The following is a 27,578-nucleotide window of genomic DNA, read 5'->3' on the forward strand; positions in this document are numbered from 1 at the left end:
CCGTTCTACGAAGTCATCGCACGCAGCAGCTCTTAGTTAGTAACATAATTAGATGATCCCACAATGCTCTCAATCTAAACAACAAGCTAGGCCAACCATTCCCTAACCCACTTTCTCAGCCACTCAGCCCGTACGCCCTCCACCTCGCATAACTTCTTACTCATCTTTGCAGTGTGCACGGACTCAAAGACAATTGGTTGAGTGTGCTCCGTCTCTAGAGCCTCAAAGAAATCCAACAGTTTGGCAGCGGGGTTCTGCTCCAACAGTGCCTGCAGCTCCTTTCCACCCAACCCTTTGCCATTCTTAGTATCAGCCGAGAAGCTAACACTGGCTGCCTCGATGTCACGCCGGACACGCTGTACCCACTTGCGCAATGGGATGGTTTCAATCGTCTTTCCAGCGTTGTCCTTGCCCTGCGCGAGGAGCGCGTCGGCCACGACTGGCCGTATCAAATCCCAGGATAGGGAGTGGAGATTGACGGGATGGTAGACTTGGACCGCCCGGGGCGAACCGGTAGCAGAAGGGCAGCCATGATTATCGGCAGCACCAAGAGCTAGCTCAACTAGTACTTCGGCTAGAAGATCAACAGGTACCCAGTCTATCCGATCCATCAGACCCAGGGTATCGGGAAGAGCCTGGAGGTGTCGTGAGCTCTGAACAAGACTCGGAAACCACTCCGCACGGTTCCAGAGGCCGGGAGATCGCACAGCGCCTGCGACTTGGCCTACTCGAGCGAAGGAGAAGGATGGGGCATCTCGTCCTCGCTTGGAATCTTTTTGTTGCTCTTCCTGCTGCTTTGTAGCGTAGTTAAGCAGATGTTCGGCAATGTATTTACTGTTAGCATAGCCGTTCGGGGCGGGAGTGGTGGTTGTAAGAACGGTCTCTGGTAGCAGGCCAGACTCGCTATTACGATGGCCCATGACCGAGCTGATGGATGAGAGGAAGAATAGATGGGGAGCTTGTGGGCTGCGGGTCGCGAAATTGATCAGGTTCGCCACGCCCTGCATGTGGGGTTTGAAGGCTGCTAGTGGAAGGTTGAAGTTCACGGTCCAGGCATTGTGGATGACCAGCGTGGCAGTTTGCTGCAGCTGGGTGTAGACATCGGGTTGTAGACCCATTTCGGCGGCCTGGCTTAGGTCCGCGGTCCAGAAGCTTAGACGGCCTTCGTTGTCGGCCAGTGGGGTGAGGCCATAATCCTTGATGCGGTTTGGCTGTCTCTCGTTAGCATCATCGCCTCGGTTCAGGCAGTGGTCGTGCGCCACAGAGGGGTCTCTCAGGAGCGCATCCAGGATATAAGTTCCTAGCTAGCCGGTGGAGCCGGTAAGGATCACAGTGTGCTTTACGGGGCTTGTGGTGTTGGCAGTGTGTATGGTAGCAGGATTGGGTCGTTCGATGTGACTGATAAATGTTTGCAGCAGTTCGTCCCGTTCCTGAAGAAGACCTTGTTGATGGGTTTCTGTAGACTGTTTACCCTGCATGTCCAGCTGTTGAACTGCTTGGGTAAGCTCCGTTATCGAGGGGTGCAAATATATCAAGTTAGGCGTGAGAGTTGGTAGAAGGAGACCTTGCTTGAGCACACGCGTCATCGTTATTGCCTGCAACGAGTCCATTCCTAAAGTGAACAAACTTTCTGTATCGGATACATTCTCCGCACTCCAACCCGTAATGGCCAGGAGAGACGCGCGGATGAACGCAGCAACCTTGACGATATCGTCAACGGCCCCGGGACCGGGTATTTCGCCAGCGTCATGCTGGGCCAGCTTCTCGGCGTCCGCGTAGAGGGCGTCGAGCTCTGATGCGTACATTGCCAAAGTACCTGCGCGTTGTACGGTGCCCTTTCCGGCACGCAGCATGGGCTTCTCCGGAGTGGTGAAAAGAATGTGGCTTTTGCGATACGAGCATGGGCTGGACACTCCTTGTTTGCCTGCTGTATGCTGGGCCAGAGGTCTTTCGATGGCAGCGGCTCGGTCGCTGGTGCTCAGTCCTGCTTCGCAGCGGCCCAGTTCAACGATGAGATCGGCTTGAAAGCGTTGCGCGCCGGCAACCAGAGCCCCTGTCACCTCAGGATTAGAGGCGAGTATATGTCCCTCCATGGAGACGGGATTTGTCTTTTCGCCGTTGAGAAAGACAATCACATCATCCAACCTTGCAGACGGCCGCCAGAGGTCTGACTTGGCGGGATCCGGGTGGCGCACCATCAGGTCGTTGGTATGATACTCCTGTCGGTCGGGGAAGATTGCAAAGGGAAACTGGTGACCTTCGCGCTCTGGAGTGCGCACCATCACCGCCTCATACTCGTCCCCGGACACATGCCGGAATTCAACTCCCAGCTGTGGATGGAAGTGAAGATAGCGCCAGTCTTTGAGAGGATCCCATTTACCCGTGGCGTGGACCACATTCAGGATTCCCAGCTCGGCAGCGCCATAGCCGTTCACAATTCTCACCTTACGGGCTACTATGTCCCCGACAGGCTGGGGCAGATCCCCGCCACAATACATCATGTACTCTAGATGATTGCCGCAGTACTCTAGCAGATCAGCCGATTGGGACAATTCCAATACGATTGATGGGACAACAATTGCCCAGTCAAACGGGGTCTGCTTCCTAGCCGCTACCATCCCGGTCGCGCTGGGAAGACCGGCAGCAGTAGGCATTATCAGGGTGATATCAACAGGCATGGTAATAAAAAGAATATGCCCTAGTCCAGCGGCCTAAAGTCGCAGTAAGCAGTTGCAGTGCGCTGTAATTGTGGAAATCTTACAGGTAAAGGAGGCAAAGAGAGATACATGCGCTTGCTGAACCCCCAGCTGTCCTGGCCTTCGCAGCCAGCGGGTATATCGAGTCTTTGCATATGCATATGCTTCACGGCACTGTCATGGGTCCAGATGATGGGCTTAGGAATACCCGTTGACCCCGATGTGTGGAGGATGACCAGTCGATCATGTGCTGCCCCAGGATATGTTTTGTGGTAAGGAAAGACCGAATACTCGGTGGCGAGTAGTTCCGCCATACTAGGAACATCCACAACCTTCACTGAGTGGGCGTCGACAATTCTCGCGATGAATGGCGGCCGTGGTGAAGGGGCCAGGAGCGTCGCACACCCTAGTTTAATGGAAAGCGACTGATGGGCCACTGCACTGTTGGGCGGCGACGCGAAAAACATCTGTTAATATACCCATGCCAGCAGGTTTCCCCAAAAACCGCACTACGTAAATGGGCCATCCTACACAGTATCCAGCCTTGACTGCGACCAATACTAATGCCGGGTATCGCAAGTCATTCCGTCCAAGATAGGCCAAAACTTCTCCTGTTCCAGGGCCCAGGGTCTTTGTCAGCCACGCAGCGACACCATTGATAGCGTTGGCCAAAGCTTTGTAGGTGATTGGCGTGTAGCCTTCCTCATAAGTCATGGGGTTCACCGGGTATTCTGCATAGATGGCTTCTGGTTTGACCTGGGCATAGTGGTCAATGATGTTGGGAAGTAGCTCTGAGCGCGGATCATAGCCGGAAGAGGGAGTCCAAGTAGTCATGATAGGCAGCGAAGTAGTGGTCAAAGAAGAGAAAAGGGAACTTGAAATTTCGATGATGGCGATGATGATGTTGCTGATAACGATGTTGCTCCAGACCAACTAGGGGAGGAACTTGTCTTTATAAGGCCAAATGCCAAAAAAGAAGGTGAAAGTATGAAATTAAAGGTGGCACAGGAAAGGTGGTGAAGGAAACAGGGAGGAAGTTAGGGGAAAGATGGGGCTGGATTGGCGGCGTTGCTGGAGTTGGCGAAGCAAGAGGGTCAGGGAATTTCCGTGATCTCTCAGTGGCCCTTGTATGTATGGGAATGACCAATGACCAAAAAAACATACAGGGGTCTTCTTTGTCCCAACCAACAGTCCCGACCATCAACATGAATTACCTGCTAATCCAACTCACTTGGCATATGTAGATACCCTAGCTAGCTGGGGCTATCCTTGCCATTGGCCAAGCTCATTCAATCAAGACAAGGTGAACCTAGGTCTATAACAATAGCATCCCGGGAATATCAGACAGCAGCGAGGTACGAAATGGCTAGGCCCATTTGGTTATCTATTCACTATCACTTCGACACTCAGCGAATCCAAGCGTCTGTACCCTTCTTATCGCCACTAGGTGTAGCATGCGAGTGACTCTCACATGGGGGGCGATACGAAAGAAATTAGACTGCGATTCGAGGAGTCCCCGACTAAAGACACACCATAGTACCAGTTTGGCGGCTGGCTAAGCGCAAATAGTCGCAAGACTGTTTTTATAAGCCTGGGTGCGATGGTGGATGACAGAATCCTCGCGGAGACTGAAGGCTCCTTCGACAGCGTGACGACGAAATACGGCCCTATTGCCTCTATGACCCGAAACCAGTTCTTCGCCCTGTTGGCTCATTATTGCAATCCGCATCAAGAGGTCTGGGATGCCGACGCTGCCCAGCTGGCATTCGGTAGTTCCCTCTCAATAAGGGACAACAGAGACAATGCTATGTTTCTCAGTCAACCCCTTCTTCGTCGATTGATGCTTGAAGTTCCGTCATCAGCTACAGCAGCAGGGCAGGATTCCAGTGGTCATTTTCACCACAGAAAAATGTTTCTAGAGTCGAAGACTCTCGATGAAGGACGCGAGATTGTCAGGAAGGCCCTATTGGACAAGATGACTCGCTCGTTTCGGCTGATTCCCGAGGATGGGGAAGCAGATGTTGATGCCCCCTTGCATACCTATCGGGTCGAGTCGCTGCTGGCAGTGGAGCTGTGTAACTGGATTTCTAGGGAGTTTCAGGCCGATGTTACGGTCATGGAAGTTATGGGTGGTGCTACCGTGGCTATGATGGGTATGATGGTGGCTGGACGGAGTAAACTTGCTCATCCTCAGTGGTTGTAGATCTCCCTGCTGTCCGGAGAAAGTACATGCCTGGAAATTGCAGCAGGGGAATTGGCAAGTTTGGGCTACTCGTGGCCTCCTTAGATCTATTGGTCGCCCCAGGTGCAGGTAAAACGTTATGCCAGCCTTGCAGGATTCAGGAGCAAAGCCTGATAGGGTGGACTACAGAAACCCCTTGTCCAGGTTATCATTGACCCCGCTTCTAGCTCACTTTCGGTTTTCTGGTACTACGCGCTGTACGCTAAATATAGGCAACGGCGGCTATACAGAGTATCTCATTGCTGCTCCAGGAGAATGTTCCCTGCGGGTAGCACTCTTGGCCGAAGGGTATGGGCATTCATAAAATGGCTGGTCTATAAGGTTTCCCCTTTTTTGAACCCCATACTCTTCTTTGAGTACAATTGCTCATCAATGTATACAATAAACTTGCTTCGAGAGTACAGCTGCATCAAATAGAAGATGAACAGCACAGCCGCCTACAACACATCGATACAGTCACGAACACAACTGGTGGGCTGGACAACAGAGCCCTCTGGTCGGGGCACACTCAGCTTAATCACCAGCTGCCTGACGACCATTTTCTTGTGCACTTGGGTTGTGATCCATCCGCGTGTATATAAAAACCAAGTATATGCGACGCTACACAAATTTGCCCTTTTCCTAAAGGCCATCATTGCGCCCGAATTTATTGCGGTTGAGGGCTTGCAAGAATGGGCACAATGCCGACGGATGCAAATTGAGTGTGCCCGATTCACCAACGGTGAATTCCAGGCTATCCACGCATTCTACATCAGCATGCTCGCTCTGCGATACCGCACGTCGAAAGGAGACCGTGTCATTTGGCCCAATCAATACACGTGGCTGTTGGAACAGAACCTAGTCGACTGGGAGGACCATGCCAGTTGGGGTCTCTTGGAGGACGATATACGCGACAAAAGCAAGGCAGACAGTTTCGCCAAGTTGGCAGCTATGGTGCAGGTCACCTGGTTTGTCACTCAATGCATCACCAGAGGCATACACAATCTCCCCCTTTCTCAGTTAGAAGCTATGACTCTAGGATATATCCCGCTGTTTATCGTCACATACTTCTTCTGGTGGGATAAGCCGAAAGATATCCGTTCCCCGTCTATTGTCAAGTTACCTGAAATGAGTACTGAACAAAGGGAAACGTTTGAAAGCATGGCGGTTAGCGACAAATTTGACAACGAGGGCCTGAAGGTACAAATGACATATTGGAACACGTGGTATTTGACACCACGAGTATTCGAGAAAGAGGAAGAAGACAGACGGAAGCAATACGCCCAGGAGCTAGCTAGCCGTACCGCCAGGGACACCGACTTGCACGACGATGAAGCACCAAGTACCCGCAGGATGCTCTTGAACTCGAAGGAAGAGGAGATACACATGAAGAACGAGGTTGTAGTGGCACACTGGGACCCACAGCTGTACCGATCGAGGATATGGCCGCTCACCTGCCTGTTCGGAATTTCTTTCGGGGCCCTTCACTTAGCCTGCTGGGATACCGTATTTCCAACAGTGACCGAGGACTGGCTGTGGCGAGCATCTGCCTTGGTGTCCATGTTATCAATGCTGGTGTTTATGCATTTTGAAAAGGTAGTCGTTCGGTGGGGTGGCCCGTTGACCATGATCAGCCTTGCGTCCCCGGTCCTCTACATTGCTAGTCGCATTGTGATGATGGGTGAGGTTTTCGCCGCGCTAAGAGCAGAGCAACCAGCTATGTATAAGACCTACGACCTCTCCGATAGTTGGGTGCATTTCTTTGAATCATGAAGCTTGTCTAAATGAGTCCCATGATGAAGTTGGGACTTGATGCCGTATAGCAGAACAGTGGGTATGCTGGGGTGGGTGAGGTGAGACGCAGGGGGCAGGAGAGGACTCTTGTCTACTTCATATATCTATTTCTATATGATCCGAGTAACGAACAATGAGGCCGATATCTAGTCATAAGCTTGTCTCTTGTTAAAGAGCACGAGTCAATCCACATTATAAATCTTGCATTGCGTCTTTCCACAGCTATCTAGTTTCCGTGCAGCAGACCCTTGGAGGCCGGGTTTGCCGATTCAAAAGCCCGCATAACGGCCATGGTAATTACCGGATACCCCATAATAACATCATGCAAGCCCGTTTTCAGGATCTGCTCCCGGATGATACCGTTGTCGGTCTTCCATTCCACGACAGTACCAGCAGCACCAAGGTCTATTTTGGTGTCTAGTTTCTTAAGCTCTAGCTCATCGTAGGTGATTCCTCCGGGTATAGATCCTCGGACGGCATGCCAGAATACGGCTTGGCTGTGGTGCGAGGGGATGTCGTAGTCGTCTTCCGCATGGATGATGGTAAGATGGTATCTTTCCCCGTTCACCTCGTTGGCCCGTACGTACTCGGCAATGCGATCCTTGCTCAGCCACTTGTCCCTAATAAAGCGCTGCAGAGATTCGAAGAGCCATGGGAAGCGCGCAAGTGGGGACAGAATTGGAATGGTGCCCGCCACACGGTATGTCGAAACCAACGTCGCAACATCAACAAACGGAGCCACCAGTACGGTGCCAGCAAAGACCACGGGCGGAGATTGGACGGCCAGGTCGCGGGTGATGGCAAGGCTGACGGCAGTCCCCATGGACTGACCGAAGATGAGAATACGAGAAGGGGGAATGCCAGCGACCGTCATGGCCCAGTCGACCACCGCACGGGCGTCGGTGATCAGGCCCGCCTCCGAGGGTTGACCAGTACTCCGCCCAAACCCCCGATAATCAAAAGTGAGAACATGGATCTTCTCTGGCTGGCCAGCGGACAGCGCCCGGTAGTTAGGAACGCGATAGCCCGAACCCACCGTGCCCCCGGCACCATGCATGTGCAAGATCAGGCGAGCGTCAGGATCGTCGCGCAAAAGCTGGAAGGAGAGCCGGGAGGTGATGTCGGGGACCAATCCCGCGGGCTCCGCAACCAGGGATTGTTCGTGTTGACGGTACAGTTCCACGGGCAGGATGTGCCAGGCGTAAAGCTGCTCTCCATCGGGAGTCCGGATCGCAAAAGGGGTGACTTGATTGCGTAGAAAGCCAAACGTTTCGGGGACATTAAGATCCTTAAACCATGTCATTTCGATGGCATGCAGATACACCACGTGGGATTGGAATGTTTGCGTTGTCAGTAGGCCCAACAGCGTCGCGTATAAGCCGACCGCGATGGCGGCCGAAAAAGAGGCATACTTGAGAAGAGGCGCCAGAAGGTCACTGGCCGCCATGTTGAAGCTGTTTTCTATCTCAGCGCCCGGGTGGCTGATAGATAGATTGTAGGATGGGTGCAAAGATCTGGGGAAGTCGGGGAAGAGGGGTTTTGAGAGATCATAAATAGTAACAACAAACAAACAGCCTTGTGCCTGCCGGGCGGCTATTGCGACCGTCTGGTTGGCTGCGCTGCGGTCCCTGTGCCATCCTGTGCCATCCGGAAATCCCCGGGGTGGCTGCAATTTAGATAGCTGGTATGAAAGATTTAGTGCCGCGATTACTCATGAATATAGTCCTGTGAAAGAGATCATGGTTGATCATGAGTACTCTCTCTCCTTCGTCCGGTAAGACATGGGATCAAAGGGCAAGAAAAGCCTACGGAACATAGGACTGGCATCCGGCAATGCCTTGTGGATGCCTCAGGCATCAATAAGGACTGCGCCCCAAGACAGTCGGGTAAGATAGCCGGCACCACAAGCGACGTAGCAGTGGTAGCACATTATGTCTGCAGTATTTGATTGTCATGGGATATTAGATCTCGGTTCTTCACATTCTGGACAGGCACCAGTACTACGAATCAGTGGTAGCCAACCGCTCACTTTCTTTTGGCTATCCTACAGCCAACTACTAAGTACTAGAAGCAACGAACTTTATACTATATAAATAGTTACACTGATTACTTAGATTATTAGTGGTACTTAGAAGTACTACCTCTCGCTGTCCCCGCTGCAATTCCCAATGGGGTACCACCATATTTAGGGGAATTATTTCCACTTTTGTATCAAAGCTTGTTCATAGCCACTTATCATCCGGATTATTCAATCGGAGCTAATATACCTTGATTTTCTCGTATATCCATTCCATCCTTCTAGCCTCTCGGGCCCCCGATGAGACCGATAAGCCGAAGACCGAACACATGAGCAGCCCCTCTAGTTCATTCGACCACTATATATCTAACCGGTGAGCATGTAGTAAGCCGTATCTTTTAGCTTCCCCATCATACTCTGATGTCTTACCAGTATAAGGCTTCTTCCGTTCTTTCTTCATCACAGCTTGTCACCATGTCTCGTCGCACTGTTGTTGTCATCGGCGCCACGGGCTCACAGGTCCGTTGCATCCTTAGCTTTTGCTCAATAGTGCAGTATATTTCTTCTGGATGCTGATACGTATGCAGGGAGGTCCTGTCGCTAGGGAGCTCTTGAAAAGCCCGCATCTGTACCATGTCAGGGCTTTGACGCGCGATCCGAGCAAGCCAGCAGCACAAGAGCTGGCAGAACTTGGGGCAGAAGTTCAGGCGTTTGATCTAAATGCCGGCATCGACGCCCTGCTTCGGGCGTTTACGGGCGCTGATGCCATATTTGCTATGACAGACTTTTGGGCAACACGCTCAGCCAAGGCAGAAGCTACCCAGGGCCGAACCATTGTAGACGCCGCAGCTCTTACCTCAACCATTGAGCATTTCATCTGGAGCTCACTACCAGATCCAGAAAAGGTTTCCGGGGGCATGTTGAAAAATATTCACCACTGGAAGAGCAAGAGTCTAGTTGCAGACTACATACAGCAGCAGTATCCAGAGTTGTGGGGCAAGACTACCGTTGTGCTCTTTCCCAACTATTTTGAGAACTGTCTGTCTCATCCCGAGCGCTACCTCTCCCAGCCCGTTGGTCTACCTTGTTACTCAACTACCACATATTTGATACTTGACAGACAGTCTAACCAGGTGATTCTAGGATGCGCAAGGCGTGCACCATATGTACTTGCCACACAGCCCGTCCACTGTCATGCCGAACGGATCGATTCGCGATACAGGCAAGCTTGTTCGACTATTCCTGGAAGATGGGGCCGCCTACTTCACAAAGACCGTGGCTTTCTATAGTGAAGCCATTTCGGAGGCAGAGAAGCAAGCCATGATTGGCAAAAGTAACTATACCTACTCACATTTTCTATCTGGCGTTACATGATCTGTTGGACTTACGGAGAATATTTCAGAGTATGGGTTGCAGACAGTGTACCATGTGATAAGTCCCGATGAGCATCAAAAGAAGCTGGAGAGTCAAGGTCTATCTCCTGAGATTGCTCGGGATTATACTGAGCAGCTCTTGATGTTTGAGAAGTTTGGAAATGTGTGTGATGCATCAGGATTTATCCAGGCAAATGAGGTACGTAAACTCTCTATAATAAAACTGATCGATTCACCGGAACTAATCGACACAACGCAGATTCCAGGTCTTCGCCTTCAGTCGTGGGCGGAGTTCCTAGAAGAGAACACATTCTTGCAAACATGAAGGCTGTCTGATGAATCCCAGCATATACTGCAACCATGGTGAGGTCGATGTGTCTGGGATATAAATGTCAAAGAGCCCTTCCACGAATTTGATACATTTATATGTCCCAAATGATATATTTCCTGCCCATCCCCTCTCTGCCTGAGGCAATGGCGAAGGAATATTTATCCGAGGCACCTGATCGGGGGTGGGACAGAGGCCCTATTTTGTTGTCAGCCTATTCAATGACTTAAAGCGTTCTTAATGAACTGATCGTTATGCGTCCTCTATTTATGGATGTATCAGCAGAAGCAGTAGACTTTATGAATTTAGCGGAACGGACATTTTTTCTAAAGGTGAACCATACCCAGCCGGATACCAAAGCAAGCCTTACCGATAAGCCTTGAGAGGATCAGCAGAGTACCCACTGGCGATGGACTGACTGGTTATACTTTATACTCGTGTACAGACATGCAAGTAGCACAAAGGTAGATCAACCATCAATCACTGTTACACAGTGCATGGCAATGGACCTTTAGGGGTTCCTTCTGGTCTAAAAGGATCAGAAGTAACATTTTCTTCCGTACCACCTGGATTCCCCGACCGGCTCAGCATTCCATCTCCTGCGGTGTAACTGGCTCCCTATGGATCGCATCGCCATGCTCATCTTCATCTTTCATCATGCCCTAATTTTTCTAGAGTCCTGCATTGTCCCTACACATTTGTCATTCTCAGCGGTGCATCAGGATCCACACATCCACTCTGAGTGGCCTGCCTTTCGGAACACGAGGACTCCAACGCACTGGTCGCCCGCAGATAATGAAAGGTTGGAATACTTGCTGGCCATGATCTGAGGGCGGATCCTTTTCACTTCCATTCGCAGCGTTGCTTACGGTCGAGGCACCTGTGATTTGTCCGTCCGTCTGCCCCTGTGGGGAAGCCACCGCAGCCTGGCACCAACAACCAATGCCTTTAGTGGGAAGGAAAGTGGAACAGGTCAGCGAAGGATGGAGCACTGCCCGATGCCATCTGACCCAACGTTTCAGTGCCCTATAAATCCAACCCCGAAGCCACATGGGATTCAGTGACATCCCAAGCGATATTCATTCACCCATCGTTACACTATGACCACCTTCAAACCCCTCCTCCCACCCCGGGCTGTCCCACGCGACCGTGGCGATGGTCCGACTCCCCTGCCCGACTCCACGAGCTCTTTGTCGCCCATGGTTCGCGACAACCTTACCCTCTCCTCGTGGCTCCTCCTGGGTGGCCTCGTGCAAGGCTGTGCATTTCTACTGCTGGGTTCCCTGTCCCTGCTTCCGACCGCGGCAATCCTCCTCTACAGAACCATCGACCATCTGCTGATGGCCTGCCACCTGACCCCCAACCGGTACCTGGCGGGATCCATCCCTATCAAGCGCAGTGCTCAGTATCCCCGGCCTGATGGCACCTTTGGCAGTGAACCGGCGGGCGAGTCTATCGTGGTCTTCCATTTGGGTGCACGCAACCACCATCCTCTCGGGATGTTCGCTCCAGGCATGAAGGAATTGGGCGACAGCGCCGAAAAGATGCAACGGGACATGCGCGCCAACCCTGTCAAGTACGGTCTGTTGGGCTCCTCGCAATGGCTGAAGTGCGACAGTGCAGCGGGCAATGAGTTCATGACCGTCTTCTACCTCCGCGACTACGCTGCTCTCCATCAGTTCGCGCATGATGAGATCCACATGGAAGGGGTGCGCTGGTGGGCTCGCATCGCCAAGGACCATCCGCATCTGGCCCTTTACCATGAAACCTACCTGGTGCCACGCGGAAACTGGGAGAATATTTACATTAATGGGTGGCCGACGGGTCTGGCCGATACCTGGTTTCCCGTGCAGACTCAGGCCGACAAGGAGAAGAATACCGGAGTGGTTGAGCAATGGGTGCGACCGTTGGTTGATGCGCGTGACGGTGCCTTACGGTCGGCCAGTAAGCGGCTGCAGTTGACACGCTTGGAGGGTCGTGAGAAGGAGCACGATGATATGTATAACCAACCTGAGGGGCTGTGATCGGCAGCTACAAGATTATCAGACTACGCCGGCTCGATCGGGTATAAGAATATGAATTGAATTGAATTGAATCAATACAAGATTATCAGCGCAGGAAATCCATGCACCTCTGCTCTCCACATTTGTGATCTCTTCGATTTAGCCATTTTCTATCGTAATCCCATGATGTGCATTGAATCTGTCTCCCACTGCTTCGCCCGTATCCTTAATCCCCCAGGAAGAAACTAGAGCGGACTAACTTCCTTCGAGCCTGCTGCGGTGGTGTTAGTGGCCGCGCTAGACGGCTGATGTCTGGATGCCAATCAATCACATTCCAGACATTTTGGGTCCGACCACGATCCGCTGGCCTATCCTCTGCTAGCCACGTTAGTTTTTCTAGGCGTGACTCGACCTTTTGGTTCCGCTGGCGTATCGCCAGGACTCTGAAACAGCAAACCCCCGATTGAGCCTCCCCGTCGATAGGAGCATGGACAATCCCAACACACTGGTACCATTCCGTTCGGAATCTATGCGCCGTCGATCCGGTTGCAAGAGATCGAGAACCGGATGTCGCACTTGTCGGTAGGTCTACGAGAACGACCCAGGTTCTCATCGGCTACTACTGACTCAAGGCAGGGCTCGCCGTGTGAAATGTGATGAAACCCCCGGCGCATGCCAGCGATGTACCTCCACCGGTCGCGTTTGCGATGGCTACGAACTGCAGAGGCTTCCCTTGGTGAAAGATTCATGGTCCAAGATCAGCGCTGACTTGGGGAGTGGCTTTCGATGGACCATCACATCCGACGAACGCCGCTGTTTCTCCTACTTCCAACACCATACAGTGCCCACCTTCCGCGAGATGTACGACTCCTCTCTCTGGCAGCACCTAGTGCTGCAGATGGGGCAGTCGGAGCCAGCCGTCTATCATGCGACCGTGGCCCTCAGCGCCATTCACCAAGACGCCGAAGCCCGAGGGATGCCTTTGGCTGCCAACCTGCCCGCGACGTATCAAGGCCCCTGGCTGCGCTTTGCGCAAGAGCAGCTGGGCCGCGCCTTTCAGACCCTCACGAGGCGCCGGGCCTCACCCGATCCCCGATTGCGCAACGTAACCTTGCTCTGCTGTCTGCTCTTCGTCCTGTGTGACCTGCTTCAGGGGCACTACGATGATGCCTTTACCCATCTTCAAAGTGGCCTGCGCATCCTCCGCGAGCTGCAGGCAGAGCGAGAATTGGTAGCGCCCACACCCCGGCAGGGGCGAGTTGAACGGTGTCTGGTCGCGGCCTTTGCGCAACTCGACATCATTTCCGCCCACTATGGAGTCGGAGGGCCTCTGTTATGCATCGATTCCCTGCCCGGAGAGTGGCAGTTGGCACCGACTTCGGCGGCCCCCTTTGCTACCCTGGACGATGCCTGCGCTGCCTTCAACCTTGTCACGAGTGCTGCGTTTCGTTTGGAGAACTCATGTATGGGGATGTCGGAGCAGGAAATCGCGCGCAACTACGACACCATTCAGTCAAACCGGCTCCTGGCCCGCTCTCTCGCATCACGTTTCTGGCAATCGTTCGAGCCATTTTACCGGACCTCTTACCATTTCCTGGATCGTAAAGAGCAGAGGAGTGCCGAACTTCTTCACCTCCAATACCTCGGCATTATGGTGTCTCTGGAAGTAAACACGCAGGGACACAACGAAGCCGTCATGGCTTCCTTCACACCAGACCTGGAGGAGATCGTCTCTTTTGCCGAGTCAATTATGGACCGGTTCCCTGAGCGTCCTACCGTCAGTATCAACCTGGGCGTCGTTCAACCATTGTACATTGGGGCCATTGCCTCTCGCGATTATCGCATCCGATGGCGAGCCATTAAACTGCTGCGTGCGTGGCCGCATCGCGAGGGGCCATTCGACTCGAATTGGATCCTCGCACTGGCCGAGGAGACGCTGCGTTTGGAATTGCTGGCTGATCCGGGAGTTAGTGTGCCAGAAGATGCTGATTCGGCTTCGTCTCAAGACGATGAATTTGCGCCTAATCGCATGCTGCAGGACTTGACTCAACGACATTCGCTACTCAAGCAAATGTTGGCCCCAACGGCAGATGATTTGGACGATGGAGCATCCCCAGCAGGCTTGCTAGGCTCGGTCAAATGGGCGGCTGACTGGTCATGCATGCGTGCGTTTAAGGCGAGGTTTTCAGATCACTAAAGCTTGTTCCGATCTAGCGTGATGATGTTGTAACTTACTAGCCTCGACATACACTGTCCTGCACTTGCGATATCTTAGCGGCAAATTCATGCAGTAATCATGACAAAGCTCGTGTCCACAATCAAGCTCGTATCCTGCAGAGTGCTAGAATGAACGGCTGATTCCTTCGCCTCAACACAAGCACTAGCCCATGACTCAGGAAGCTATTCTGCAGAAGCTAAACTGGCTTAGGCTCTTCTAGTCTTGATTCAGACTACCGTCGCTAACTAGTAGCTGAAGAAAATCCAGTTGGGTGGGTATGAGGCTAAAGGCTAGGGTCCTTGGCTCCTCCACTTCGGCTTCCTTTCATCCAGCTCGGATTGTGATGACGCGTCCTGGATGGCTGCCAGCCTAGCATCATCGCGGTTGTTCATGGCTTCGGAAGAAGTATTGCCCACTGGGTCTCTGCTACCGGTGAAGAATCGTCTATATAGAGACATCGCATGCCCAACAAACTCCTCCATAATCGCTCAGAAATACCATTAGCAAAAATGAAGGCATCATTCACAACTACTATCCTCTCTAGCCTTGCTGCTATCGGCAGCGTAGCTGCTAACCCTCTGCGTCCGCTAGGGGACCTGGTCAAGCGCAATCCCGACGGCAACTTCACCCTCTACGCCTATGGACTTACCTCCGAACCCGTCAAGTTATTCTACGCAGATGGTAAGACCACCCCTCACCATACCACTATCATTGATACTGACTGAACCAGGACTTGCCTACTTCGGCACCGCCTCCGACTGGACCTACGGCTCCGTCGTGACCGACATCACCAGTTAGTCCCCCCTTCCTTACCCCCTCAAGACCCATGGCAGCACTAATCCCACACAGTGACCTACAGCAACGACGAAGTCTTCGCCGAAGCTCTCACCGAGGGCGTGACCCTCCCTGATGATACTCTGCTGTACATCCGCCCCAACGCGGACGAGGTCACCGAGGTTGGCTTCACGGGCGATGACACCCCCTCGGATGCCGTAACTGATCAATGGATCTGGTATGGGGGCTGGATCATGTATGAGTCCGACTCTGGGGAGCTGTTTGATACGTTCTATGTCAAGGATACCAATGTCTCGACGGTGTGGCAGCTGTATTGGGTGCCTGAGGGGGTGTCGAGCAGTGGTTATACATCTGCGAATGTGCGGGATGTTGCTTGATGTCCCTTTGCTGCACAGTGATTGGCAATGAGTGGGGGATGGGATGCTTATTACTGAATGACAGTGCAATTGCGAATAATGATGGTATGTACTATTGTGAGGGGTTCCTTTGGATAGTCCGAAGCAGAGGTTATTATGCTCATCCAGTATGAAATCTAAACTCTTGCCCACTTCTAGTTTATGTATCTTGATCAGTAAAGCATGCAATAATAATAGCATAATCATGACATTCTATATCCAGAACTCCGTACGTACCCAAAGCAAATCTATAAGAACATCACAATCTAGAAACATGCCAATTCTAACCACTATTCACTCCTCAGCTCCGTCAATCTCTTGCCAAAGTACCTCTCCACCTTCTTATTCTCTCCCCCAACACTACCCGCCATCCCCCTCATCCTCTCCTTAATAGCACCATATCCCTGCCCAGAAACAATCATCCCCAACGCCTCCAAAATCAACTTCTCCACGCCCTGAATCTTCTCCTTCTCAATACACTCGGTATCATGCTCCAGCCGCATCAAAATAGTCCGATCAGAAATCGCACAAAACTCCACCAACAGCGCAAACTTCGACCCCTTCGTATACGTAACCAACGGATCGAGTCCCTCAACCGGCAACTTCGGCGACGACCGATCATCATGGAAAGTAACCATGACATCCAACAAGGGATGGTTCGGGAAATCAGTCATCTCGGCAGCACCCACCGCCTCAAGCAGCTGGTTCCATGGAATCGCATGCGCAATGGCCGACTGGCTGGACCGTTGGACGGCACGAACGAACGACTTGGTCGATGCGGCGGTCGGATCCCGCGACGCCGAGAACTGAATACGAATGGGGATGGGTTCTAGAAACAATCCGACCGTGTCGAGATCGTCCTGTCCGCGGTTGAAGTATGGTCCGCCCAGGACAACGTCCGTGTCGTCGCGATGGTACTGTAGGGCTAGTGCCACCGAGGCTAGTGCTAGCTGGTGCAGCGTGACGCTGTTTGTCTCGGTGTATTGAATGGCCTGGGTGGCGAGACTCTGGTTCAGTCGCACGAGGTGTGTCTGGCCGCCGTAGTTGGAGCGGTGGGTCAGGTTGGGGATGCTGTATAGGGCTTCCCGCTGGGCGGTGGTGTCGCCGAGGTATTGCGCCCACCAGTCGCGCTCGTTGGCGGTCGCTTGGGTGCTCCATTGCGTTGTCTCGTGGTAGTTGTGCTTCACGGGGCCGAGGCCATCGCCGCGGTACAGACGGACCACTTCGCCCAGAATGACCTGTAGGGTGGTGAGGTCGGCGATGAGATGGCTCATGGCGACGAGCATCATGGACTTGGAGACGATCACTCGGATCGGGTGCTGGCGATCAGGGTGGAAGGGTCTGTTGGCTTCGCGCCAGAGGTTGAAGCCGTGGACGCGCATGACCTGCGGACAGTAGCGAGCGTAGGTGCGTCGGGGTCCCTTGCCGCGGTAGTCGAGGTGGGAGCGACTGCGGAAGATGTCGTGGCGGGCGAGCACGGCGTTCCAGCAGGCGATGAGATGCTCGCTGTCTACCTTGGTGCTATCGATCTTGCAGGCGAAAGTGACATTGAAGGCGGACGTGCCGAGTTGCAGCTGGTACTTTTCCAGCCACTCCCGTTCAATAGGAGACACGCGGTTGCGACCGAGGGGTTTGATGGTGGATGCATCCGGGGAGGAGATCTGCGAGACGAGGCCGTCCACTGTCTGAGCGAGCTCGGAGAGGTTCGCGGCCTGGATGATGCGTGGGACGGGCACCTTGACCCCGAAGGTCTGGGAGACTCTGCTGGCGAGACGCAGCTGCATAACGGAGTGGCCGCCCAGCTCGACGAAGTTGGATTCCGGAGTGAGGGCATCGCTGTCTGAGCCCAACGAGAGGAGATCCTTCCACAACTCGGCAAGGGAGTGCTCCGTCTTGCTGGAGAGGGTACGCTTGGCGGCTGGTTGAGCAACCACTGTACACTGGTTGGCAATCTCCTTGTAGTCGAGCTTGCCGGCAGGCGTCATGGGGAACTTGTCGACGACCATAATGCGACGGGGCATGGCGTGCACCGGCAGCACCTGGGACATACGCTGGCGGACATCGGTGACCTTGAGGGTCTCTGGCTGGATCATGGCAACGAGGTAATCGTCCTTGGGGCAAATAGCGACAGCGGTGGACTCAGGAATAGCATTGGCCACGCGGATTTCCAGATCATTCAGATCAGTGCGGTAGCCACGCAGCTTGATCTGACGATCATTGCGACCGAGACATTCGACCTGACCGAGACGGTTGAAGTAGCCACGGTCTCCAGTGCGGTACATCTTCTCGCCTGGACGTGCAACGATGTTGTCGGGCAGGAACCGCTCCGCGTTCAACTCAGGACGACCGATGTAGCCGTTGGCTACCTGCACACCAGCGCAGTAGATCTCGCCGACCACTCCGGGAGGGAGAAGCTGTCCATTCTGGCCGAGGATGTAGATGCGCGTGGTGGCGTTAGGTCCGCCGATGGTGACGGGCTGGCCGGGAAGTAGACGTTGGATGGTGGCACCGCAGGTGGCTTCGGTAGGGCCGTACATGTTGTAGAGGGTTGTGGTGCTGGACCAGACGTCGTTGACGTACTGTGGAACGGGTTCGCCGACCAAGTAGACAGTACGCAGCTCGGGGAACTGCTCAGGCAGGAGAATCTTGGCCACCGAGGGGGTCAGGATGGCGGCGTTGCTCTTCTTCAGGTGCGCAAAGGTGTCGGCACCATCAGCCAGTACTAGAGTAGCGCCGTAGCAGAGAGCAGAGAAGATCTCGTGGATGCTGCCGTCGAAGGCGGGCGACATGAGCTGCGAGATACGCTGGCCGGGAGCGGCGAAGAGTCGAACCTCGAGGTCTTTCTGGAAGGCTACGAGACCGGCGTGGTGGCACATCACTCCCTTGGGTTTGCCGGTCGAGCCGGAGGTGAAGCACAGATAGGCGCTGTCTTCGGGCTGGGGTGCGGATCGGTGGTGGGGAGTGAAGTTGTCGGGGATAGTGGCGATCAGTTCCTCGACAGAGAAGCACAAGTTGCATGCTTCGGGAGCAAGATGCTTCTGGGACGTGGCAGGCGTGAGGTACAGCTTTCCACCGGCTGTTTGGAAGTTCGTGTTGCGGATGTGGTCGGGAAGGCCAGGGTCCTGGGCAGAGTAGACGCCACCAGCCTTGAGGATGCCGTAGATGGAGACGATCCAGTTGATGGATCGATCGGCCAAGACGCAGACGACCTCGCCAGGTTGAATCTGCAGGTTTGCAGCCAGGATGCTGGCCTGTCGGTCCATCTCGGCGTAAGTCAGCTGAGTGCCAGCCTTTTCCACAGCGATGCCGTTGGGAGTCTCGCGGACAGCGCGCTCGAAGAGCGTGACGAGGTCGTCGTGGATGGAGCACAAGGAGGTCGAGTCAGTCTGGCAGTTGCCCATCTGCATGAGGGTGTTCTTGCAGTTCTCAGTCAGAATGTTCTTCATGCATCCCTCCATGGTCTGCTCAGACAAAAGCAGATTCAGTGCATGATGGAAGTGGTCTGCAAGCATCTGAATGTCCTCACGATGGAACTGTTGTGGCCGGAAGCACAAACGCAGAGTGCCAGTGTATGTGGTGTAGATCGACAGGGGAGTGTCGGGCACAACGCGGAACCATGACTCCTTCACGGGTCGGACTGCGTGACTGTCAGATGCCTGCATTTCGAACTCCATCGCCAGTGCAGAGGTGAAGTTGCGGGTGTATCCGTCATCCGGGACGGAACTCTGTACTGATGCCAGCTGGACTGAGTGGGCAAACACCGCACGGAGATACTCCGCAGTCGCCAATGTGCGGTCGATGGACACATGGAAGGGCAGGACGTTGATCAGCGGCCCAATGGTATCCTCAATGCCTGCGATAGGCAAGTTGCGACCAGCCAGGACGGTGCCAAATACAACAGAGTCAGAGTCGGTATACAGAGAGAGTGCCATGGCCCAGGCAGCGTGGTACCAGGCAGACAGAGATACACCAATTTGACGAGCACGAGTGGAGATCTCTTCCAGGGGAACAGTGAAAGTGACATTGTCGATACCCGCAGGCATCTCTTCACGGACTGGAGGAAGAACGAGTTCAGCGGCAGGCTGGGGATGCTTCTCCCGCTGCTGTGCCCAGAATTGCTGGTGAATTTGGCGATGTTCCTGTTGGAAGACACGGAGTCGGCTAGCCACCTCGCCGAATGGGGCACCGGCGGTAATAGTACGACCATTGATGACATCGCGGACTTTGCCGTAGACAAGCTGACCCGACATCCCGTCGACAAAGGCGTGGTGGACACGCCAGATGACCGTGCTGATGCCTGCTGAAGGCAATGTCACAACCTCAAATGCACACTGAATGGTATCCGGGTAAACGTCCCGCGCGATGGCAGCGTCATAGTCTTCCTGCGAGTCGACCACTGTCTCCGTCCACGTGAAAGGTGCCAAGGGTGTTTCATGGCAGACATCTGACTCGAAGGACATGCGGAAGATGGGCTCGGTCTGGATGACAGCCTGCCAGGCGGCTTTGATGACAGGCAGGTGGGCCGTCTGGTATGTTTCGTAGAAGTTGATCATGTTGGAACCCGGGGTCGTTTCGTGGCTGTGCAGAAATGACATCTGCATTTCTGTCAGGGCAGATGCTGTGTTGCTGCGAGGCACATCCTTCTGGACAGGGGCTGACTGTGTCTGGGGTGTTGCAGGTTGGTAAACGACAGGCACATGGGTCGTTACTGAACCCTCAACAACGGCGGAAGCCACGAGCTCGGCCATGCTGCTGCTCAGGAGAATAGACTCCATGGTCAAGGCAATACCGTCGCGCTTACATGCGGAGGCCAGCCCCAATGCAAGCAATGAATGACCACCCAGGTTGACGAAGCTGGACTCCAGGTCCACGCTCTCAAGGGGAAGTTGAAGAAGCCGGGCGGCATGGGAGACGATGATCTGTTGGGACTGCATGATGCTGAACAAATGCTAAACAAGAAAGGTGCTAATGATACAAGTCCTCAAGTGGTGTGTAATCTTAAGGGATTCTAGACGATTGAGGGGAAAGACTGTGATGTTTTCGCTGTGTTGCTGCGCTGATGATAGAATTGATGCCACGAGCAGACTCCTCTGCTTTTATGGTTGTCCATTTCGTATAGCTTCACTTCCAAGCCGCCTCAAGTTACTCATTCTGCCAGACGCCTTAGACTCTCCTCCGATGACGCCTTTCGTTTGGACGACAAATCCGGCAGGATCCCTCCCATCTCCGAAAACGTGGCCGCCAGGATCTTGCAGGATTCACGATGTGAGTCGAAGTATGAGTCGAGATGTGAGCTGAGATGTGCCTGCGGAATTGGTACCCGCTAGTTTCAGAACACGAACGGTTGAAATTGGCCCCCAAACCCGCGATCGATGATCGTACGGGGGCCCCGATTCGTATTAGAGTAAGCATACAGGGAATCGCCCCAGAATCTGCAGGATTTCGGATCCGTTGTCGGATCCGGCATGCCTTATGCTTCATCTGACAAGTCGTTCTCTCTTCCCTGCCATCGAAGTCGGGTAGAATCACCTTATTTGCCTATAAATAACACACTTTGCTCGTCCTAACCGGTGACTTTCCATCCACATCCACATCCATCCAGCTTCTCAATTGCATCTCCATCTCAGACACATCAACCCTCACAATGACTCCTCCCAAGATTGCAATCATCGGCGGTGAGTCGATTCCTTTGCCAATGTTATAGTTCAGGGCTGACTTCACTAGCGGGCCCTGCCGGTCTTACTTTGGCCCGTCTGCTGCAACACAACAGCATCCCCTGCATCGTCTACGAGGCAGAGGAGAACCGCCATGCTCGCACACAGGGTGGCTGTCTGGACATTCACGAGGGCTCTGCACAAGTCGCTCTGCGGGAGTGTGGTCTTTTCGAAGAGTTCCTTGCAGTTGCCCGCACGGAGGGTGAGGTGTTGAAGATTTACCAGCCCGACGGTGCACTGCTGCTCGATGAAGGTTCCGATTACGGCGAGAAGCGCCCAGACTCTTTCAACGGACGTCCAGAGGTCGACCGGGTCAAGCTGCGCAGCATGCTCATTGATTCGCTCGAATGGGGCAGTCTGCGCTGGGGCCACAAACTCAAGAAGGTCACGACTGAAGCCACGGGCACCCGTCTGCAATACGACCTGCACTTCCACGACCACACCGAGACCGGGTTCGACCTGGTGGTTGGCGCCGACGGGGCCTGGAGCAAGGTGCGCCACTTGCTCACGGACACCCGGCCCATTTTCTCGGGCATCTCTGGCGTGGACTTCAAGTACAGCGCCATCGACGGAAAAGACCCGGCTCTGGCCCAGCGCGTCGGCAAGGGCATGTGCCTGACGCTCGGCAGCCACACGACTGTACTGTCGCAGCGGAACGGCGATGGCTGCGTCCGGACCTACGGGTTCATGCGGCTGCCGGAGGACTGGCACACGACGTGCGGCATCGACTGGACCCAGCCGCAGCAGGCCAAGCGGGAGTTTGTCGATCGCTACTATGAAGGGTTCAACGATGACTCTAAGAATCTCATGCTGGAAGCCGACGACGATTTGGTGCCTCGCCCCATGTACATGCTTCCCATCGGTCACAAGTGGCAGCACCGTGCAGGGTAAGTTTCAGTTCTCTTCCTGTTGCTGTTTCTCTTCAAACAAGTTGGGCTGAGCTAATTTTGGTTTTAGTTTGACTCTTATTGGCGATGCCGCCCACTTGATGACACCATTTGCGGGAGTTGGCGTGAATGTGGGGATGGAAGATGCTCTAGAGCTGGCACGGGCCATCATTGCGCGCAAGAGCACTTGGGAAGATGGCCAGCCCTTTGCAGGTGCGAATAGTCTCTCCGCCGCAGTGGGGCAATACGAACAGGCCATGTTCCCTCGTGCTGAAGGCTACGCCCGTGAGACGTGGATGTATCTGAACCTGTTCTTCAACGAGCGGGGCGGTCATGCCATGTGCGAACACTTTGCCAAAGCGAAGGAGCAGGCTAAGGAGGCTGCAGTGGAGAAGAAGCCTGAAGAGGCGGAGAAGACTGGGGAGGTGAAGGAGACGGTGGTGGAGAAGGCTATTGCTGTGGAGTAAATCTGTCATCTGTTATCTGTTTCTAGAGCTATACCCAATTTAATCTTTTTCTTCATCCACTTGTCTCCATAGTAAATCTTGGCGATCGATTCGATGTAACGTAGTTGTGTGGCTGTGGGCCTGCTCGCGATTACTTTCCTTGTGGGAATATAAGTTTTGCAGAGTTTGAGATTGGAGAAGCGGCTCAGAAAGGATTCACCGTGCAGAGCCAACACTCTGGGCATTGACAGGCGATTGGGGGCCAGCCAGACGTTGTTTGAAAGTTATTAGTAGACCCTGACTGTCGATCACCATAGCCGATGTTTCAGATGTCAACTCTATTCACGGGTTATTTTTCCAGCAACTCTGCCTTGCCAGCTGTCATAAACCTTATGATAAAATGCCAGGCTGAAAACTTCAATAGTCCTCGCAGTATTGACTGGGATATCGACTAGTGTCAGCCTTGTGTGACCCGGTGATAAGCTTAACAGAGGAGATAATCTAAAAATAATGAGGACGGGAGAGCAGGGCAGGAGGCGCACATAAGCTTCTCGTATTGCCCGCACAGCCGATAATCAGCAACAGAGGCAATGCTGCTGACTGTCTCTGTGTCAGAGTTATTCCTCTGATGAGTCAACTGCATTACCAACTGGCCGTTATTGATCATGTGAAAGTTCCGAGGATAACCGTTTTACTTGGCATGACATCTGGTGAAACTAAGAAAATATTCAATGCTGTTTTAACTCCAAACTATCGAAACTATCCAGTTTAACCCGCAAATCAACAGGAGTGCTCAGTGGTCCTTCCACAATGCAATCTCGTAAGCAAAACACAAAACTATCGAAGCAGAAAGATACTATTTCCGACGCTGTTCACTAGTAAGAGTGAGGCCCGTTCATCTCTCCCGTCATCTTTCCTTCCGCCTTCAAGATGGCCGTGATGTTGTTCATGGCGCTCTCGTGGAATCCCGCAAAGTCTGCCCAGCATTAGTAACACAAGCAGTAGTCCTCGGAAGCAATAAGACGTACCGTAAGCAGAGGAGAAACAGGCGTAGATGTTCCACAGCATGTACGTCTCCTTCTTGCCAATGGCGTGCACATCCACCCACTCCCAGGTGCCACCAAGCTGTCCAGCGGGTCCGGAAGTAGTGTTGTAATAGAAGGGCACGCCAGCCAGGCCGAAGGTGAGCTGGTAGCCCTTGTTGCGCGGCAGCCACTTGAACGTCCTCAACTGGTGACACAGTCAGCCGTGCTCAGATCCTTGCCTTCACAGTATCTCGCTCACCTCTTCGGTCATCGGATACACGCCCGCGTTGGGAAGCTCTCCATACAGAACACGCTCGGCTCCAGGAGTGTAGGGCTCGCCATGGGTCTCCGTGGGACTGGTACCAAACCAGGCCGTTTCAAAGACTATCCCAGTCAGCCATTGCATATCGGGTAAGCATGAGGTTTCACAAACAGTTGGCAGTAATGTCCGAGATGTCCTTTGCGGGGACTGGCCAGGTCGCCCAGCTGGTGGAGTTTTGCAAGAAGGTGCCCGCAGGACACGAACAAGGACGAGGGGTCGCGTCGCAGGCAGGGAGGACCTTGTTGTTGCCCCCGGTTGGCAGGGCCAGGGCCGAGAAGACGAAGGTTGCAAAGGCGAGAGGGAAGTACATCGTGGCTGATGGAGATGAAGATGAGATTGTAGAGATTGAGATCGACAGAAGGTCGCTGGGAGTTTGGGTTCTTGAGGTGATTGCTGTGATTGAAGCGTTGAGACTGTTCATGGAGGTCCATCAACTTCCAGTCTGGTTCTTTATATACTTCTTCAACGCTCTCATTTCAGTCTTGACCATTGTAACTTCCTTGGTCTCGCCCCCACTGGTTTGAATCCTGTCTACATGTGCCTCTTGGTATGACTCCTGATCCGGTCCGGTGTAGCGAAGGTGTACCAGTACTGGCATTGTGGTCTCAGCAGAGGAATGTATCGAGAAGCATAGCCACCTCCCCGCTCGTGATACGAACTTCATCCTTCGTATCCTTTGTCCAAAAATGCTAGGCATGACATAACATTGAAGTCAGTTTATCTGGCTGTTGATTGGATACTGATGGGATGGTTCCGCACGGATGGGATCCATGGTTTCAGCTTGAAGATTTACATTCCCGATCAGCACTAACATCTCACCTCGTCGCATGGCATGGCGATGAGCCTCCTGCAACTCGTATACTACCCGAATGTCGTTAGAGAGATCTATAGACCACGTCGGATAGCCACGTGGGGGCCAGACAGGTGCATCTGCGCCTGTCAGAATCCTGCAGCGGACATGTCGGAGACTGCACCGGTTCGGATCCGATCGGACCAGCATGCATGCAGTTGCCATTCAGGCCGAAAGCTATTGAGATCCTTTATGTTGCCGAAGATTGCAAGAAGAATGGTATGATAGATCTAATTGTGTGGATGCTTCTGTCTCTCTTGTCCTAGAACAGTGACCATGGCTGGATCCATTGCCCTGAACACGCGAGACACCATTATTGAGATCCGGGTGCGCCAACCCGAAGCCCTCCCGCCACCTACCAGCACTACTACTCCTCGCATTGAGGAAGTTGAGGAAGAGCCGACTGAACCTCATCAAGTTCCCGGGGAATGGCCCGATGTTCCCGTCCCCGTTGCCAGACCCCGGGAAGGGCTGGAACGCAACGCCAGCCGACGCAGCCGTACCAGACGGCTCAGCCAGCGTCTAAGTGTGTCCAGCGATATCTTTCACGATGCTATTGAAGCTCAGGGCTACGGAGGAGCCGGCGCTGGGTCCAAGCGGCTGAGTGGAATTTATCGTCATTCCATTATTGAAGACTCGGTCGAAGCTCTGGGTCTGACGGAACCGACCGAGCAACTCAAGGTCGAAGAGCAGGAGGAACCACCCACCAAGACCAAATACGGACCCCGAATATGGGCCATCATGGTCGCACTGTGTGTAACAAATCTGCTGGTTGCGTTAGAAGGAACAGTCATCTCAACGGCGCTGCCAACCATCGTGGAGGACCTCGGCGGCGGCGAAGCGTATGTCTGGGCTTCGACTGGATATTTCCTTACCAAGTAAGTCGTGCAACTATCCACAGTAATCAACAATGCTAATAGCATATAGTACCGTCTTTCAACCTCTGTATGGGCAAATGGCTGACATCTTCGGCCGGCGATGGTTGATCATCTTCGCGGTAGCCATGTTCGTGCTGGGCAGCGGCATCAGCGGTGGTGCACCGAGCATGAACGCCCTTATTGCCGGTCGCGTCATCCAGGGTATCGGTGGTGGTGGTATTACACTGCTGGTGAACCTGATTGTGTGTGACCTGGTGCCTTTGCGCGAACGTGGTCGTCTCATGGCCATTGTCTTTGCGGCCGTCTCGGTTGGCACCTCGTTGGGGCCCATCGTTGGAGGACTGATAGTGCAACAAACTACCTGGCGCTGGGTCTTCTATCTCAATCTTCCTGTCGGAGGAATCTCAATGGTGTTGCTGTTTGTCTTCCTGCAAGTCGGTCATCGCAGCGAGGAAACATCCATCAAGCGCCGTCTGAAGCAGATCGACTATGGCGGCAACCTGATTTTCATCCTGGCCATCTCATTCATTCTGGTAGCTCTGGCGTACGGCGGTACACTCTGGCCGTGGAAGTCATACTCGACCATTATCTCGCTGGTCTTTGGGTTCTATGGAATTGTCGTGTTTATCTTCTACGAGCAGAGCAACTTCTGCCGCCAGCCCACGCTGCCGATGCGTCTCTTCACACGCCGCACTTCGGCCACCGCATTCACCATCACCTTCATCCAGTCCATGCTCACCCTGCTTGTTATCTACTTCCTTCCGGTCTACTTCCAAGCCGTGCTTCTGGCCTCTCCCATTCGGTCGGGTGTGATGATGCTTCCGACGGTACTGGTGTTGGTACCAGCCTCGGTAGTCAGTGGTGCCCTGCTATCCAAATTCGGTCGCTACAAGCCCTTCCACTTTATCGGCTTCGCGCTATTCACACTAGGTTTTGGCTGTTTTATCACGCTTGATGAAAACTCGCCAGACGTTGCCTGGATCATGGTGCAAATTGTCGTGGCCCTCGGATCAGGCTCCTCTCTGAGCACGCTGCTACCAGCTGTGCAGGCTGAATTTTCCGACCAAGACACTGCAGCTGCTACAGCAGCATGGGCCTTTGTGCGCCAGTTTGGTGTGGTCTGGGGTGTATCAGTACCGTCGGCAATCTTCAACGCTCAGGTGGAGCACGATCTCTCGGGAATCAACAGTGACAGTGTCCAGAAGACGCTCGGCGGAGGAGCTGCCTACGAGCATGGTACCAAGGACTATGTCAACTCGCTTACTGGGGATGTGAGAAATCAGGTAATAGGGTTGTATGCAGACAGCTTGAAGATTGTGTGGATTTTCGCGACTGTTATTGCTGGAGTCGGCTTTATGCTGGTTTTCTTGGAACGGTAAGTTGATCTTGTTGCTGTGTATATTTGGTTGGATTCTAATGAGTACAGTGAAATTACGCTGCGAACGAAATTGGACACGAAGTATGGGTTGAAGGAGGAGAAAAACGGCGATTCATCTAATGCATAATGGCGTATATGTTATTAGGGTTTATTGTAATGACTTTCTGGCTTTGTACATGGCGTTGGCGTCGTTAGTTCAAGATAGTCTATGAATATGATGATTTTGCCTTCAATATCC

General features: G+C 53.4%; 11 protein-coding genes across 11 annotated transcripts; 7 read left to right on the top strand and 4 right to left on the bottom strand.

The window, feature by feature from the left end:
* Window positions 1–86: 86 nt before the first annotated feature.
* Window positions 87–3,530, bottom strand: BO79DRAFT_262082 (NRPS-like enzyme; the record flags this gene model as incomplete). Its single annotated transcript, XM_025686551.1, has 4 exons — window positions 87–1,304; window positions 1,344–2,711; window positions 2,762–3,163; window positions 3,228–3,530. 4 exons carry the CDS (start codon window positions 3,528–3,530, stop codon window positions 87–89), a joined length of 3,291 nt encoding a protein of 1,096 aa, XP_025541283.1.
* A 766-nt stretch (window positions 3,531–4,296) lies between these two features.
* BO79DRAFT_253229 (acyl carrier protein) lies at window positions 4,297–4,899 on the top strand (the record flags this gene model as incomplete). The annotated part of the gene is made up of 1 exon (XM_025685982.1): window positions 4,297–4,899. The coding sequence occupies one exon, from the start codon at window positions 4,297–4,299 to the stop codon at window positions 4,897–4,899; it is 603 nt and encodes a 200-aa protein (XP_025541284.1).
* A 459-nt stretch (window positions 4,900–5,358) lies between these two features.
* Window positions 5,359–6,690, top strand: BO79DRAFT_286427 (uncharacterized protein; the record flags this gene model as incomplete). The annotated part of the gene is made up of 1 exon (XM_025688470.1): window positions 5,359–6,690. The coding sequence occupies one exon, from the start codon at window positions 5,359–5,361 to the stop codon at window positions 6,688–6,690; it is 1,332 nt and encodes a 443-aa protein (XP_025541285.1).
* Window positions 6,691–6,887: 197 nt separating this feature from the next.
* On the bottom strand, window positions 6,888–8,228 carry BO79DRAFT_208305 (alpha/beta hydrolase). Its single transcript, XM_025682366.1, has one exon. The coding sequence runs from the start codon at window positions 8,156–8,158 to the stop codon at window positions 6,938–6,940; it is 1,221 nt and encodes a 406-aa protein (XP_025541286.1). The 5' UTR covers window positions 8,159–8,228; the 3' UTR covers window positions 6,888–6,937.
* Window positions 8,229–9,202: 974 nt separating this feature from the next.
* BO79DRAFT_143689 (NmrA/HSCARG family protein) lies at window positions 9,203–10,426 on the top strand (the record flags this gene model as incomplete). The annotated part of the gene is made up of 5 exons (XM_025678339.1): window positions 9,203–9,247; window positions 9,316–9,801; window positions 9,872–10,061; window positions 10,131–10,300; window positions 10,361–10,426. The coding sequence occupies 5 exons, from the start codon at window positions 9,203–9,205 to the stop codon at window positions 10,424–10,426; spliced, it is 957 nt and encodes a 318-aa protein (XP_025541287.1).
* Window positions 10,427–11,628: 1,202 nt separating this feature from the next.
* On the top strand, window positions 11,629–14,629 carry fmaE (monooxygenase fmaE; the record flags this gene model as incomplete). The annotated part of the gene is made up of 4 exons (XM_025683826.1): window positions 11,629–12,428; window positions 12,771–12,850; window positions 12,885–13,014; window positions 13,069–14,629. 4 exons carry the CDS (start codon window positions 11,629–11,631, stop codon window positions 14,627–14,629), a joined length of 2,571 nt encoding a protein of 856 aa, XP_025541288.1.
* A 530-nt stretch (window positions 14,630–15,159) lies between these two features.
* Window positions 15,160–15,822, top strand: BO79DRAFT_143507 (uncharacterized protein; the record flags this gene model as incomplete). Its single annotated transcript, XM_025678325.1, has 3 exons — window positions 15,160–15,331; window positions 15,381–15,443; window positions 15,500–15,822. 3 exons carry the CDS (start codon window positions 15,160–15,162, stop codon window positions 15,820–15,822), a joined length of 558 nt encoding a protein of 185 aa, XP_025541289.1.
* Window positions 15,823–16,130: 308 nt separating this feature from the next.
* gliP (nonribosomal peptide synthetase gliP) lies at window positions 16,131–20,774 on the bottom strand (the record flags this gene model as incomplete). The annotated part of the gene is made up of 1 exon (XM_025686552.1): window positions 16,131–20,774. The coding sequence occupies one exon, from the start codon at window positions 20,772–20,774 to the stop codon at window positions 16,131–16,133; it is 4,644 nt and encodes a 1,547-aa protein (XP_025541290.1).
* A 710-nt stretch (window positions 20,775–21,484) lies between these two features.
* On the top strand, window positions 21,485–22,908 carry BO79DRAFT_262107 (FAD-dependent oxidoreductase; the record flags this gene model as incomplete). The annotated part of the gene is made up of 3 exons (XM_025686553.1): window positions 21,485–21,515; window positions 21,565–22,441; window positions 22,512–22,908. The coding sequence occupies 3 exons, from the start codon at window positions 21,485–21,487 to the stop codon at window positions 22,906–22,908; spliced, it is 1,305 nt and encodes a 434-aa protein (XP_025541291.1).
* Window positions 22,909–23,762: 854 nt separating this feature from the next.
* Window positions 23,763–24,544, bottom strand: BO79DRAFT_143828 (uncharacterized protein; the record flags this gene model as incomplete). Its single annotated transcript, XM_025678348.1, has 4 exons — window positions 23,763–23,863; window positions 23,916–24,117; window positions 24,172–24,296; window positions 24,346–24,544. 4 exons carry the CDS (start codon window positions 24,542–24,544, stop codon window positions 23,763–23,765), a joined length of 627 nt encoding a protein of 208 aa, XP_025541292.1.
* Window positions 24,545–25,360: 816 nt separating this feature from the next.
* BO79DRAFT_253239 (MDR family MFS transporter) lies at window positions 25,361–27,467 on the top strand (the record flags this gene model as incomplete). The annotated part of the gene is made up of 3 exons (XM_025685983.1): window positions 25,361–25,962; window positions 26,012–27,337; window positions 27,389–27,467. 3 exons carry the CDS (start codon window positions 25,361–25,363, stop codon window positions 27,465–27,467), a joined length of 2,007 nt encoding a protein of 668 aa, XP_025541293.1.
* Window positions 27,468–27,578: the final 111 nt, after the last annotated feature.

The sequence above is a fragment of the Aspergillus costaricaensis genome (assembly GCF_003184835.1).
Source record: "Aspergillus costaricaensis CBS 115574 unplaced genomic scaffold BO79scaffold_10, whole genome shotgun sequence".
NCBI classification, from domain to species: domain Eukaryota; kingdom Fungi; phylum Ascomycota; class Eurotiomycetes; order Eurotiales; family Aspergillaceae; genus Aspergillus; species Aspergillus costaricensis.